This window comes from Parasteatoda tepidariorum, chromosome 4, assembly GCF_043381705.1.
Source record: "Parasteatoda tepidariorum isolate YZ-2023 chromosome 4, CAS_Ptep_4.0, whole genome shotgun sequence".
Lineage (NCBI taxonomy): Eukaryota > Metazoa > Arthropoda > Arachnida > Araneae > Theridiidae > Parasteatoda > Parasteatoda tepidariorum.
Genome location: NC_092207.1, coordinates 67,478,416 through 67,495,351, shown reverse-complemented (window position 1 = coordinate 67,495,351; position 16,936 = coordinate 67,478,416). Strand labels below are relative to the sequence as shown.

At 29.4% G+C, this 16,936-nt stretch overlaps 1 protein-coding gene across 1 annotated transcript; it reads left to right on the top strand.

The window, feature by feature from the left end:
• The first annotated feature begins 9,813 nt into the window (after window positions 1-9,813).
• LOC107444078 (uncharacterized) lies at window positions 9,814-10,260 on the top strand. The gene has a single exon (XM_016058153.2). The coding sequence runs from the start codon at window positions 9,814-9,816 to the stop codon at window positions 10,258-10,260; it is 447 nt and encodes a 148-aa protein (XP_015913639.2).
• The last annotated feature ends 6,676 nt before the right edge of the window (window positions 10,261-16,936 follow it).

Sequence of the window (16,936 nt, the reverse complement as noted above, 5' to 3'; positions counted from 1 at the left end):
GCAGTATTACAATATGCTTCTTAGAATATTGAAAAAAAACTCATATAACTCTTGCAATTTTTTAAACATATTTTTATTACACAAAAACTCATACGATAATAAATCAAATTATAGGCTAAGTTTCCTTTCGTAAGAAAAGAAAAAAGATGATAATAATAATGGTGTGATTACTAAAGTCATCAACAGGAATAATTTTGATCATTTTGTAAATAAGAATTTGAATCACTGAATGAGCCAAGAAATATTTCATTTTGATATTTAAACCAAGCGTAACTATTCAATTTTCAAAGTGAATGCGAAGAAGCAATTTAAGTTCTGTAACAAATTTCGTTTAAGCAGCACGAACTAATTAAATAAATTTTATCCAATACCTAGTTAGTTTTCAATCTCATTTCTACTTGTGTTGCATATAGTAACCATATGAAAGACATAAATAATTAATCTTGATACTTTAATTTTAATGTGATTATTTGTTTCAAATTTTACCCTTTGATTAGATAAGGCATTGGAGCTGCTTTATCCACATCTTACTAATTGTTATATAGTGCCAATACAAGAAGTACTTCTTTGTACGATATCAACGCTTACTACATTGTAAAAAAAAGAAAACTCACATTTTACGGAGTTTTTCTCACTTTTGACGAAACTGTTTCTGGTATATGTTTCGAGCTGACATTTCGTCAAAGTGAGGGAATAATTAACGTCATTTCTTCTAAGAAACGATTTTCGTCAAAATAAAATATTTTTCTTCTCCGAACTCCACCTAGAAACATTCGTTATTTGGGTTTCACAAGTCCTAATGTGTTGACCAATCTTTTAGGGACACTATATTAGGTGGGCCAACAGTCAAAAATACAGAAAGAAAGAAGGACATCCATGGCACTGACCGGGGATCAAACCTGGGATCTTTCTGGCATGAGGTCAGTTCCTTCCTTGGACATCATATAGACTGCTCAAAGAAGTAACAAAAGTAAAACAAACAAAAAATAACAAAAAGGACCAATCTCCCACGATGCACTACAATGAGGCTCCAAGCTGGGGAAACATTTTCGTCATATATTTGAGAGTTGACGTTTCATCGAAAATCTCGTGATTTAATTTTGAGAAATGATTGACACAATTAGCGAAATACAGCTCAACGATTGCGGAAGAGTCAAAAGTAAGAATTTTATTTCTGAGAGTTTAACTGGAATGATACTAGCTCTTCCCTTACGAAAATTTAAAGCGTTTTTGAGGTTTATTTGAGGTGTTAAGTTTGGTTTGAGGTTTAGTTGAAGTTGACCTCAAAAACAACTTTACAAAATCAACCACACAAGGTGTATAAAGTCGTTTTTATTCATTTTTGAGATTGAGGGAAATATACTTTTTAGCAGCCAGGTTAGGGAGGTTGTGTTTTAGGTGTACATGCCATTTTTCTACACTTCAAGTAAATAAGTTTATTTGAGATGTGAATAATTTCACTCAATTTCAACTAAAAGTATAGCTTAGCTATATATGAGGTTGATTTTATGGGATGTAAATAAGGTAAAAAAAGAGGTTAATGAGGTTATTTTTGGTGCAAAACAATCTATCTATTCAAAACTCAACCAGTTCTGGTGGAGATAGAACAAAAGAAATGGAGCAAAACATTCAAAATGATTAATGACCCTTAAACTTGCTAGATTGAGTGCTTGTGAATTGAAAATTTGTTGACGAAAAATATAGGCTTTTCGTGTTATGTGTTTTACTTACTTGTAAAAATGGTAACTAGTAAAATTCTTATCTTAGAGAATAGAAATAAAAATCATTTACATATCTTGAAGAGGTGAATAAGTTTTGCATTTCTTTCACAAAAATTGTTTTCAAAACTTCATCTCCACACGCGGAAATGAGGTAGTTTCCTTCTTGAAGATGATTTATTAAAATTGCTTTTAAACAATGAAATTCACATTGCTTAAGGCGACAAGGGACTTTCAAAATTTTTTTTTGAAATTATCAAGGGATTTGCTTGAAATTTTCAAAATACATTTNTACGTTCTCTTTTTTTAATACTTGTTATAATTTATTAAAATGTTTGAACATAAATTCAACAATTTAACAAAAGCATGAAAATACATCAAATTAGCGATATAATTAAAAATATAAATAATTTAAATTTTTTCAACTTTCATTAATTGTGTTTGCTTTATTTCCTTTCACCTAATAAAATTTTCAGGAAGTTGAAATTTTCTTGAAAATCTAGGAAAAACTCCAGAAAGACAACACCTTTTAAGACAATAAGTAAATTTTATATTCTTTCCACCAAATCAAATTGAAATTACTTCACTAGTTAACAGTAAATTGTAAGTTATTTTGAATTATGAATTTATAGCTTAATATTAACTAATCAAATATGCTAAAACGAAAGGATACAGACATATTTATTTATTTATACACGGCGAAAAAATTCTGTAAAAAATATAGTATTCCATGGTAATGGCATTTCTGGTAAAGAAAACATATTTATGGTAATAAAAATATTTATAGTAATCTTATAAGCCAGTCTTTTTGTATTTTTTTCCGTTTAAAGTTAACAGTTTATAGGAAATTCTGGTTTTCAAAATTTAAGTTTTTAATACCCAACAATTTAGTAACAATACAACCCTAAAAGTAAATTTAACTGATGATTTCCATGCCTTTAAAAAAAAAAAAAACATGATTAAACTACCATATTTTGCAAAATTGAAAAAAAAAAATTCTATTACATATTACACGATTATATTAGTATTTTAAATTTTACCAGAATATACCAAAGAGCTTCATTAAAAAATGCAGAGCTTTATGGGGTTCTATGGAGCCAAAAACATGATAAATGTAACAATATTCTGGTAGTTTTGGTCATAATTTTTTTCTTAGTGCACAGTAATAATCATTGTTACAACTGAAGATTTAGCTTGTTTTGAATTTTAAATCATATCAATTTGAAAAATAATAAGCATAGTTTACGCAGTATTACAATATGCTGCATTATTTTAATGAAATTAACAATAATTTTAATTTAAGCTTTGAAGCAATTGCATTCAACAAAATTACAGAATAGAGAATAATATCAAAAATTAAAAAACTAGAAATGATTTATATTTTACAATAATCATTTAATTTTTTTCCTAACTTAAAAGCCCTTCTAATTGAAAAGAAAAATGTAATTTAAACTGGGTTGCTGAAAGCTTATTTAGTTATTTTTAGAAGAAAAAACAGCGATTGACAAGCGCAGATGGTTTTTAAATATCTCTTATTTATTATAGAGAATACACTCTCAAGTAATAAGGAGATGAAATATTGAATAGGAATATTATGCTCAGAACAATGACGTTCTCTATGTTTTTATAAATTTCCCCGATCAAAAAAAAAATTGTTCTTTTGAAATTGAATATGGATCTTTAAAATATGCAATCTTAAAACAAAAATGTACTGCTTTTAAATTATTCTCTATTCTTTAATGGGTATAAGAAAAAGATTCCAATTATTAATTTCACTCGAAGAATCAGATGAAGCACATTTTATACATTTTGAACAATGAAGAAATGTGAACAAAAAACTAAACGAATTAAACTTCTATTGTTATAAATGAATCAGAGTTATATAGAAATGAGTTAGAAACAGAGTTATATAAAAGTATTTATCTTTTAGATTGTTTTTTTTAATTATTACTTAATACAGTTTAATTTTTTTTAAATTATGAAACAGCATTTCTAAAAATGTATTTTAGGTCAGTATTGCAAAATCTAATAACAGCTGCGACTGCTCATTGGTTAAGACTGGCTGCTTAAGACTGAACCGGCAACGTGAAGGATCCCTAACTATGACTTGAAATCCATACAGCTTCCGATTTGTGAGTACTAGCTTTTCTGAGAAGTACATTATATACGCAATATTGTGTACATTGCCACAATCATGCTGTTGGTTTTTTAACTGTGGAACTTTGCCCACCATAACTTTCCTAGCCCATAGCGAGATGCTACAGAAATGCTTTACTTTTTTAAAGCAATTTCAGTATAAATTATTGCAAACTTTACAATGCGATGAAAAACCTATAATTATAAATTAAAAATTCTAGTCTAACTGATTTTATTTTAGTTTTCGTAAAAGATATGTAAGCTTTTTTTAATGAAATATTAGAATAGTAGCAGTAGTTTAATTTAATTTATAGGTTGATAGTGTTCAGTTAAAAAAGATGATTTTATATGAAACCTTGGAACAGAAAGGACTGTAAGAGCAAAATAACTATTTGAAAGATGCATTGAAAAACCTGAAAATTTATTTCGAGCATTTTTAACTGTAATGCTTTTACAAATGGATAAAAACACAAAGGATAGGTATTACATTTTATCTGCATATTTAATTCTTGTAAGGTATTTTTCAAAATATTTTAAAAGAATGAAATCCAAAAACAAATACCATTTCATATATTCGTTTTGATCCCATTTTTAAAGATGTTTTTTCTTTTTACATACAAAAAAATTTAGAATCAAAGGAATTGGTCTGGAATTTCTAGATTTCTATCAGTGCTTACAAGATCAAATGGAATTCTTTTGAATGGAAATAAAATAAAGCCTTTAAAATCTGTGAAAGAATGCTGAAACTTACTGGAGATAAGGAAAACCCCTAAGTAAAGAAAAAAATATGCATTTTCCCAGACCTTTTATCTTTTCTACATCTTTTAAGAAATATAGATCAATCTTTATTCTTTTCTTTTTTTTTGCTTTCATTTTAGTATTTAAGGCATTTTTCATTTCTTTCAAATATGTCATGAAATATTTAATTTAAATTGAATTGTAAATGGTTTCGTATATTTGTCTCAAGCTTAAATGAAAAATACCAAACATCTATAACTGAATCAATATTTTAAAATTTAATCATTTTAAATGTAACATTTGTATTTAAAACTTTCAAATTTTTTCTATAGTTTAATACATTTGTAAATAATTCATAGCGTATTAAAAAGTTAAAAAACGAAAATAAACTTTCATAGAAGTTAAAAAACTTTCATAGCGTATTAAAAAGTTAAAAAACGAAGATTCTTTTTTATGAATGAAAAAAGTGGTATAAAAATAAAAATTTAATAAGAAGTATATAAATAACTACAACAAGTTACAAATAGAGATATATAAATACATAAATTAATAAACTTTAATTTGGTCCTGCATTTAGAAAAAAAATATCATCAAAAACTACCAGAATATAGTAAAATTGTAGTAATAAATAGTGTTTTTGGCTCTATGGGAACACTAAAGAGCTCTGCAATATTTACCGCAGTGCTTCGGTAATAATTTTAGTAAAATTAACACTAAAATATGACTTAGTAATACGCGATAAAATTTTGTATATATGGTAGAGATTGGTAATTTTATCATGAGTCCTTACAGCAGCGGTTCCCAAATGTTACGTGGAACCCCTGGGTTACCTTGAAGAGTTTAAGGGGCTCCGTGAGTTATTATTTTTTATAGTTTAAGTTTTGAGTGATGATTAAGTTTGGTTTTAGTTAAGTTTGTGATGAGTTTTGAAACCTCTGATTATATTTAGATCCAACCTATAATTCATAATTTATTTAATGTTTTGGTTTCCTTTATGAAATTACTTCAAGGGAAATGCGAATGAAATAGAAAAAGAAATTTAATAACAATATATTGAACTAATGAAGAAAAGTACTAGCATTTATAAAATATTACCTTAATATTTCTATGGCACTTTCTTCAATTAAGAAATTCTTTAATTAAGAAATATTTTTCCTAATACCATTTTCAACTTTCATAGCAGTTCTTTTAAGTTTTCATTGTCGATGTGAACCCTAATTCGACGCATTTTAAAGATTTTCAGTTTACGTGTATACACCAAAAACAAATTCATAACTGAACTAGCAAGAGGACTACCTATTTAGCAGTCAGTCGAAAAAACTAATTAATGATAATTAATGATAAAAACTAATTAATGATAAAACAATGAAAAATCTCCATTCCTCTAATTTGCTTTAAAATAGTCTTTTGGGGTTATAACGTTCACAGTTATCTTAATAAACGTATTTATGAAGTCGGGGTTCTGTCAAATAAAGGTTGATTACTCTGGGTTCCGTAGCCAAAAAAAAATTGGAAACCGCTGCCCAGAGCATGGCATAAAACCATTTATTCGTTTTAATTCACTTTTCAGTTTCGTATTTATTTTACTAAATATGTGGAAATAAGAACTACAATTTTAAACATTTTATAATTATGGAAAAATTACGAAATGAATGTTTTAAGTAGCGTATATTTTGGTTTTATTAACTAGGCTTTAAAAAATAATAAATAAAAATTAAAAACAAAAATGTTAGACACATACAGTGCGGTAAGTTTCATGGATTTTTTGTCTCCGCTTGTTATTTAGCATAATGAACTTTTAGTGGTGTTAATTACATCACTTTTAATACATATCACCTAACACATGTCAAAAAATGAAATTAAAAATATACTGGAATTCAAATATAGAGCTTGTCTAAGTGTCTAATTTCAGTGTCTAAATTCGGAAGTGTCTAAATTCAGAAGAGTGCCGCTGGCCACCAAAATCCCCAGACAAGAACATTATTGAACATATTTTGGATGCCTTGCAACGTGATGTTCAGAAGATATCCTCACCCCCTCTTACTCCCACTGGTTTATGGACAGCCCTGCAGGATTCATGGTGTCAATTATCTCCAGCACTACTTCCCACATTGATCTAATCTATGCCACGTCGTGTTGCGGCACTTCTGCGGTGCTCGCGGGGGCCCTACACGATATTAGACAGGTATACCAGTTTTTTTGGCTCTTCAGAGTATATAACAATCGTGGATTTTAATATCAGATACCGGTCGCGGTACTCTTACAAACACCTAAGTTTTTGGAGGAAAAAGAATGTTTAGATTCTTCCGTAATTAATCGAAGGGCAATATTGCTTACAAATGATTTTTTACTATTATCCGATTTCTTACTATTATTTTGAGCTGCCGAATGTAACTGTAGGAGGTCATAGTTTGCAAAAATATTTTGTTTAGGACAATTATATTTACTTGAACAATTAACTCTCTGAATCACAGATCTGAAAAACTTTCGGCATTCTGTATTTAGTATATTTCTCAATATTTTATTGCTAGCTAAATACACGTTTTCATACGAGGTTTAATAAAGTATATTATCAAAAAAAATGTACCGATGAACATTACGAAAATATGCACAAAACTGAAAGATATAATAGACGAGACAATTAAGAAAGATAAAATATTTTTAATGATTTGTATCTTGTAGAACTCGTATAATATTCAAAACTTGTCACGATCAGACAATTCTAACTTGTACCTTTGCTTTTTATGGCAAAAGGGGTGGTGGAAAAACCCATTACTTTAGTATCCGTCAACTCTTAAATGATTCAGTCCTGCTATAACCCTTTTACCTTTCCATTAATTTTTCAATTCATAACATTAAGTTCATAAAAGTAGAAAACAAAATTAGAAGTTTAGCTTATTTACAACTCACTTCCGAAATATCTTACATCGCAGTTAGAACAGAAAATTTTTTATGTTACTAACCAGTAAATAATTTAATTATTTATTTAGTTATCTTTCATTATTATTTTTCATTTTTATCACTTAAGATTAAAACGTAGGCAAACAATTTTTTTTTCTTTAACAACTTGTTTTCTTAAATAGTATTTTAAAATTAGATTGCAATTTGCATTTCAAATCAACATGATTCTTAGTTGAAAACAATTTAGTAAAAAAAAACTGTATCAACTAATTGCATAAGATTTTAAAATTACATACAATAATTGTTGCATTTATTAACAATTCATTTCAGGATTATAGGACATTATTTTAATTTTACTTGCATAGAGGAGGTGCTATTGAATTAAAGTAAACAAGGACATGAAATTTATTTGCAGATGTAACTTATTAATTTTCGCACAATGGTGGAAATAAAATTACGCTTTTGACAAAGGAAGCTCATTAGCTAGCAGAATGAGTAAAAGAGTTAATCGTAAATAAAAGTAATTATTTTCAGAATCATTTTAATCATGCAACTATGTTAATATGAAGTTGCTTAAATGAAAAGGATGCCTTCTGTCGAGTTTCATAGAACATTCCTAATTTGCAATTATTGTGAGGAAAAACAAAATTTCATGTATCAAATTCTACACTGTAAAAATCTTTGCTGCATACTTGTTACCATTTTTGGTGTGGAAGTAGGTAACTAGTAACAGTTTGGTACAGTGCATGTAGTCATATTTTTCATTTACTTTCTACTGTTATAATTTCACTTATCTAGTTATCCCTTTTTTGTTTGTTCATTTACTGACAGCACATATTTTAGAATACACTAGAATTGATTGATGGCTTCGTTGTAAAAGTATTTCATTTAAAAAACAAGCATATTTTTAGTGACGTATTGGACTAATTCTTTCGAGTGACAGTTATTTTATTAATTTTATATAATTTTTTGCATGATAAAAACAGTTCTGTACTGAAAAATACTTATAGTTTACCACAGTATTATCATATTTCTTCTATCATATTTCCTATAAGCATTTGCATGAACGTAATTATATTAAAAATCTGAAATAAATACTTCATTGTTATGTAAATAACTAAAAAATTGAATTTTAAACACACAAAAATTTTTTTGAATTAAAAACTCTATAACGATGAATGAGGAGATTTTTTGTTCGTCAATTTTTTATTGAATAAGTTATTGATAAAGAAAATTATGTGTTTTCAAAAATGCAAACTGAAATAAATATACTTTAAATATCTCACTGATTTTTGCATTTGAACCTTCAATTGCTTAATAAATTGAAAGTTTTATTTTAACAATGCAAGCCACAAAACCATTTTTTTATTGTCCAACACATTGTAACTTCACACTACAAGTATGATTAACATGAAAAAAAAACATAATTAACCTAAAATCTAAAAACCTATGGTTGCAAAATATGATTGAATGAGTAAGATTCTAAACGTAACTGAAAAGATTAGTATAATAAACGACTGTGTGACGTTTCAGTGAATTTAAGTCAATGTGCGTAAAAGTTTATAGGATGATCTTTTTTGTTTTTACACTCAATCGCTATGTCTTTAGTATGTTAGTGGAGAAGTAACTCGCAAAATATTTAGAGGTCTACTTGTTTGATTCTAACTCTTTAACATAAATGTAATAATAAAAATACATAATAAAAGAATACTTTAATGATTTTTATACGTAATATTTGCTTGCTTTCAAGGAAGTTTTTCAATATTTTTCATGAAATATAATTTTTGCTTGATAAAAATTCATACATATTCTTGAAATAAAATTTTAGCCATCATAATTTGAACTGAACTGGTATAAAATTTGACATAGATGTAAAAACCGATCAAAAACGTTTCAGAGGCAGCTTGAGCACAAGTTTCAAGGATTCAACGTTTTACCGACTTGTATCTCTGTAATAGGTGAGATTTCGGTAATTTTTGATTTAAAATTCATGATTGTGGTCAAGATGTTGTCATTTTGTTATATATAAACGTTTTTCTAAAATTAAATAAAAATATTTTGATTAGTTTCAATCCAAAAAATATCTAGGTATAGTTATTGAAACACTTAAATTATTTACCACATTTTATGCCAAAATGACACATTTTAATATATAAAAATTTTTATTGAGCTGCTTTGGGTATTTTATCTATCGTGGTAAGCTACGCAAGATTATTTAAACGGCCCTTATTTTTCTTGGTCCGAAGCCCCTGCTTCTGCCGACATTTTACATTATCGTCAAGCCCTTCACAGTCTTGACCAACACAACAAAAATGTCGCCATGCAATGGGTAACAGCGTACTGTGGGCTTCAAGGTAACGAAACTGCAGACTTCTGGCCAAAAAGCCGCCAAGATTCTATCTATATTAAGAAATCTCTTAAGCCAGTTCCTTTCCACACCGCAAAAAGGCTAATAAAAATCTCTCTTCGAACAACATTTGAGGCAAAACTCCAAGAAGTAAATAAAGATAAGGACTGGTGGGAAGGAATTAAAGATATTCCGTCATGGCCAAGAGAAAAATCTGCGGCCCTTTTTCGCCTTGCCACTGGCCATGACAGTTTATCGAAACACCTGTACAGAATCAAAATCTTTTCAAGCCCTTTTTGTCCATTATGTAACCTGCAAGAAGGAATGGACGCTAACCATCTGAGACGTTGTCCTGCACTTCCTCCTGGACCCTTGTGGGAACGTTATTGGCGGACGAGATACATTATTAAAGGCCTATAGTCTCTTTCTCTGAGTAAATCTTGTTTCCATTTTTTGTTCTTTCTTTGTTTTGCTCTCAGATACAAATTTGTCTTTCATGTCTGCCATTGGAAATAAAAAAATTAAAAAAATATTTTTCTTGGTAATTTGGTTACCACGTCACAATTTTCCACCGACCTACACCAATGCACTTTGTGAATATGCGCTTGGCTCATTTTTAACTTCTTAGCCTAGAATTTAGAAGACAAGAGATATTCCTCTTCAAGAAGACTCTTTTAAGTAAAACTAGTCAGCATTTGCCCTAAATGGATGTAAAAACCACGAAAATTTATCGTGGTTATATATGTTTCTTAGATATGTCAGCTCGCTATGATATGTTTCTACAAAAAGTATCATTTGAATCAGCACGGCAAGATCTGCTGGCAGGCAGCAAAATATAGTTTAACTATCTATCTCAGTGGTTCGTTCATATGCAGACATAATTTTTTCTCTCTGAGTCTCACCGATTTTAATGAAAAATTTGCTATTTGTTTTATTCTTATAACCTTCATTGAACAGTCAACCCAATTTCGAGTTTACGACTACCAATGTTCAACTCTGTAGCCATGTAATTTTGAACCCAATCCAGAAGACAAGGAGCCTCCTGGATCAAGTATAGGGAGACATTTGCTTTCGGGGAGGACTTTTTGCAATAAGGCCGCAATTGTGTTACATGGAGAAGAAAACCACGAAAACTTCCCATGGTTAGCCTGATGGCAAGGAGACTCTAACACATGATCCGACAGCCACTGAGAATAATTTACTTGAGCACGCAGTCAGTGCAAGTCAGGTGCGGAATTGGTATCGACCAGCCATCGCTGAGATTAGAACCCGGAATACCATTGGAAAACGAAAGCTCTATGCCCTGAGCCACCACGGCTCTTTGCCGTTTGTTTTATACAATAAGTATGCTTATCATTTCTCACATTAACACTTTATATTTTTAATGTATAATAGGTAATATATGAAATTAGCACCGCGTCATATGAGTTGGAGATTCATAGATAATAAATATAATAGATAACAAATTTGTCAAAAAATCTAAAAAAAATACATACTGGTTTTACCTGAAATAGCAATTTTTCGAGATTGCATGTAATAGTAGTAATATTTTGCAATTGATTCGTGATAGCAGTATTTTTTATCATAAGTATTAATAAAATAATCAATAAAATAAAACAATATAATAAAGGAACATTGTTTATATTTATTCTAGTCACATGGCATTTTATATTTTATGCAGCATTATGCGTGTTTTTGTGCAGGTCGGTTGCATAATATGTGAAATCTTTTGCATTAATCATAAATTTTTGAAGGTATATTTCAAAATTTTATATTCATTTACATTTATCATACTTGCGTAGGAAAATATAAATTTTATTCATAAGATTTTTTATGTGTGCCATAAAACTTTAATAAACATAAAGTTCTATCAATTTACTTTCTATACTTTAGTTGCCATATTATGTCTCTCTATTTTTAATATATATAATAAACGTTTAATTTATAAGCGTGAGATAAACTTTAAGTTATAATAAATATAAACATATGGGTGTCAAAAATATTTGCATAACTGTAAGATATTTTCTCTGAATAAACATCAAAAATTTATACATGACAAGGAGATATTGTAGCATAAAAATATGGTAGACTGTAAATATTTACTTTTATTGCAGCAATGCATATGCAACAATGCATTTATTTATGCATATGTAAAAAGTGAAGTATCTTACAGATTGTAAGCTCAGTTTTCGAATTAATCTGAATAACTTAAATCTCAAATATTTTTGAAAATGTTATTTTTAAACTCTTAACTTAGGAAAAATTTCCATTGATAAAAAATGTAAATTTGTATTCATTTAAAAAATAGTTTAAATAACAATTGTCAGTCAGAATAAATAAAACATTTTCGGGAAATTCAAAACTAAGTAGTTCCTAACGAACACAAGCAATTTATGTAAAAAAATATATGCTAACCTGAATCTTTATACTGTAAAGAAAAATTATTAAAACTTTTCAGCAAGAAATAATGTTAAATTTTAGCTCAAAAAGAAATGGTTTATAAACAGTTTCTTGTATTCATTAAAAATTGTTCAATGGAATATTTAGTTTCTCGTATTTGTCTGAAAAATGTGTTATGGAAAACTTTAGTCCCTTGAATATATAATAATTTTTTCCTTCAAAAATACTAAGCTTCTCTCTTTTTTTTTACTTTTAGAAAATGATTTGAAAAGAAGATAATTGTCAATAAAATGAGAATAAAAACACGGAAAAAAAGCGAAATATATCAGTAATCAAAATATTTCGAACACGGAGAAAGAAAATTCAGGTAATATCACCGTATTGCATTTCAGTGAGATTTATGGTAACAAAATACCATAATTCAGATTAATAAAAAAAATTTACGGCATTTGAATAATCCATTTGATAATTTTTCCACGCTTACGGTAGTAGTTTACTGGAAATTTTGAATTATAGTTAAATATTATAGCTTTTCTTACAATTAGTAAAACATTCAAGACTGAAAAGCAAGTTTACCAGAATAGATTGTTGATGATATTCACTAAGGTATCACGATAAAATTACCAAATTTTACCACATTTCACAAATTTATCACATTTCATAAAATCATATTTTTTTTTAATTTTACCATACTCATTACCAAAGTACTTCAGTAAAAATTCCCGAACTTTTTTGGTGTTCCCATAAAACCAGACACACGGAAAATATTGCCAGATGTTGGTAGTTTTGACTATACTTTTTCTTGCGTGTATATGTTTTCTTTCTCTTCAGTCTAAAATATGTATAAAATTCTTATTTATGCATATTTACTGAGTTTATTTTCTAAATATTTTCTGACGAAACAAAATTTTCTGATGCAAAATATTTTTTACAACATAAAATACTCTTAAAACGTTAATTATCAGTATGTACCATTTTAAAACTGGTAGAGCTTTTTGAAATATTCAGGTCAGCGCTGTCATTATAAAATTTCCGAAGAATTTGAAATATTTTTAACTTGTGTTGCTAGGAGAGGGTTAATGAAAATCTGCTTAGCGACAAGGAAATTGAGCTAGAACACAAATGCTGTAACAATAGTTTAATAAAGTAGTTGTTCTCCAGATATTTTAAAATCTGGAATTTAACTGGAATTGAATTTATTTGAATACAATTGTTTTATCTATGAAATATTCCTCCTCTTCAGCTGTTTATCAACAATCATTTTTCCTGTTTATCAACGATCACTTAAGAATTGGGTAATTACTCAATAACAATACCATATTCTGAAAGGTTTGAGCATAATTTTTCTCAGAGTAGCTTACATCAAGTACAGATAATTGAGAAGAAAGAAACATGAACTAGATAATCTTTTTAGAAACAGAAAATTAATAAAAAAATTTAGCTGTTAAATTTTAGCGGAAAAATAAATAATTCATTAATATTGTTTAGGTTCCTTCATGCATTAAAATTTGTATTTGGAAATAGGGTATCAATTTCTGGCACTCAGTTGATATTTTTGGTCAACAATTTTCTTGGATTTGCTTAAAAGTATCTTTGAAAACTTTCAGTTTCATTTATTTATCAAAAGAAACAGCTTTATCAAGATTTTAATCCCTTTAATGTGTTAGCTTTTTCTTGAAAATTCTAATTTCATTGCATTTTTGTTTTTTTAGAAAATGACTTGATTAAAAAATTTGACATCAGTTGAAATTAGAAGGAGAGCAATGAGAAAAAAGCATACCCGTAAGAATCAGTAATTAGAAAACTATATTCTTTTCCCTGTTTCAGTTTCAGAGCCTACTTAAAGTAAAATTGCAACGCTATATGCAATTCAATATGAAACTGATGAATAATATTGCAAGCAGCCGATAATATTTTTCAAGTCATGGGACATTAGTGGAAGGAAGAAAGTTATTGAATGTTGCGGAAACTTTTGATAAAGTCGATAAAATCTAGATAATACTCTTTTAACGTTATTAAAGATGACAATGACCTCAGATTGACAAAAAAAAGAAACTTATAATTTATAATATCGATTTTTTTCAATAAATATCTATCTGAAAAATTTTTGGAATCATTGTCCAGTCACATATGTTAGATTTAAGTATGAATAATTAATCAAGGAATTTATTGTGCTTTACCTAATAATCGTATTGCTTATTTTTTCCTTTTATCGACATCTCAAAATAAATAAAATAAATAATAAACTAAATAATAAACTAAATAATAAGTAAAAAATAAATAAGTAGAGTATAAAATGAATGAGTTTTATTTAAACTAGAGCGTGAGATAAAACTTGGCTAGGGCATACAGATTTCTTTCAAACTATCTTTTTATATCTTGTGTCATTCAACTTTCAATGACAAAAGTCAAATATTTTGAACGATATAAGCTTGAATGTATTTTAATTACTCAACCATACATTTTAGTTACTGAACAATACATTTTAGTAGCTAAACTACTTTAACAAAACTCGGAAAGCATTCAGTTTATTTATATATATGTTACCGGCAAAGTATGAAACACCGACATTATATAAAATGCCTAGACATTCTATATAATACCGGACGTTTTTAGGCAAAGTATGAAATATGCGAAGTAATATATACTTTCCCTAGGCATTGCATATAATGCCTAGGCATTATATAGAATGCCAAATGCTATTAAAAGTATGAGATAAACGTCCTGATGAGGTTATTATGTAAATGATGTGCATGTTACTGTGAATGACTGAAATAGGTGGTTGTTGACTTTGACCGGTGAATGTTGACAATCGCATAGTCGCTTTGGTGAATGTTTGAAATATTTATTACATCCGATTTGATACTAATTTATTCGTGGATATAATTACATTTATTCGATATTTTAATACTTACTGACGATAAATTAGAAGAAACATAAGTGATTGCAATATCGGGCAAATATATACCGGGCAATGGCAATTCACCTTAAAAAAATATCAGTGTAGGATATACCGGGAAAATGTATACCGGCAATGGCACTTGACCTTAAAAAAACATTAGTGTAGGATAAACTGGGCAAATGTATACCGAGCAATGGCACTTAACTTGACTTAGTACATATTTCGGACATTTACCAAAGGTCTAGTCATACTAGATCTAGTTAAGTGCCATTGCTTGGTATACGTAATGAGGATAGAGCGTTCGACTTCTAATGAGGTGAACCGAGTTCGAATCACAGCGATGGTTGATGGATACGAATTCCACATCCAGGCCGTACAGACCCCAGTGCTGACGTAGTATATCCTCAGTGGTAGACCGATCATGGGTTGGAGTCCCCTTGTCGTCAGGCTGACCATGGAAGGTCTTCGTGGTTTTTCTTTTCATGTAACGCAAATGCACTATCAAAAAGTCATCCACAAAGGAAAATTCCTCCTCATACTTGATGCTGGAGTTACCTTGCCTTCTGGATTGGATTCAAAATTACAAGGCTACGGAGCTGAGCTTTACTAGTCGTAAGCCCTGAATTGGGCGGAATTCGCATTGAGCAGCCATCGCTGGGATTCAAACCCGTGTCACCTAATTGGAAGCTGAAATCTCTATCTTCTGAGCCACCGTGGCTCAAATTTCCAAATTAACTTTATTTTATAACCGTCGTTTAACAAACAGCTGACCTAAATTTTGAGTTTACGACTACCAATGCTCAACTCCGTAGCCTTGTAATTTTGAATTCAATTCTGAAGACAAGGTAACTCATGGATCTAGTATTTTTGGGAGAAATTTGCCTTCATGGAGGGCTTTTTGATTCAACTAATCCGCATTTGCGTTACATGGATAGGAAAACTACGAAAAAAATCCCACCGTTAGCAGACAGCATGGGTTCTTTAACCCATGATCAGTCTACTACTTAAAGTATTTTTTACGTCAGCACTGTGGTTGGTGCAAGCCGGGTGTGGAATTGACCAGCCATTGTTGAGATTCGAACCCGGTTCACCTCATTGGAAGGCAAAAGCTCTATTCTCTGAGCCACTACGGCTAAGGCTTTTCAATTTCATTTTATTTTATAACCGTCGTTGAACAACTGACCCAATTTTGAGTTTACGACTACTAATGTTCAGGTCTGTAGCCTTGAATTTTGAGCCAATCCAGAAGACAAATAAACTTTTGGATCAGTACTCCCAGAAATATGATTTGTTTTGGGAACAAGAATATTTTCGTGACTCGACAGATTTAACGTGCATTAGTCACCATTTCCTACCCGGAGAGTGTTCGAACCCACGACTTCACGAAGATGAGCCCAGTGCCCTATCAACCAGGCTATCTCTGCCCCCAACATTTATATTGCAGTAAATTTAATTGCGAATTTACAAAAACCAATACTATTTCAGAATATAATATGATTAAATAATAAATGAAGATTTCAAGACGCCACCGCATGTCAAAATAAGTCTATGTTTTCTTTAAAATCCATATTGTAGAAAGAGTTATTGTTCTTCGGTCCCTCTTGAATATGTTTACTATCTGATGCCCATTATTCCTTTGACTACCATTAATTCAATTTATAAAATATTGTCACTTTCGCAACCTGTCAGCAGACAAGAACTTAAAGGTACTTATACGTTTCTTTTGTTTCCACCAATTATCTGAAGTAGAATTTGACGTTTAATAGCTTGGTATTTAAACGTTTAATTGTTCAG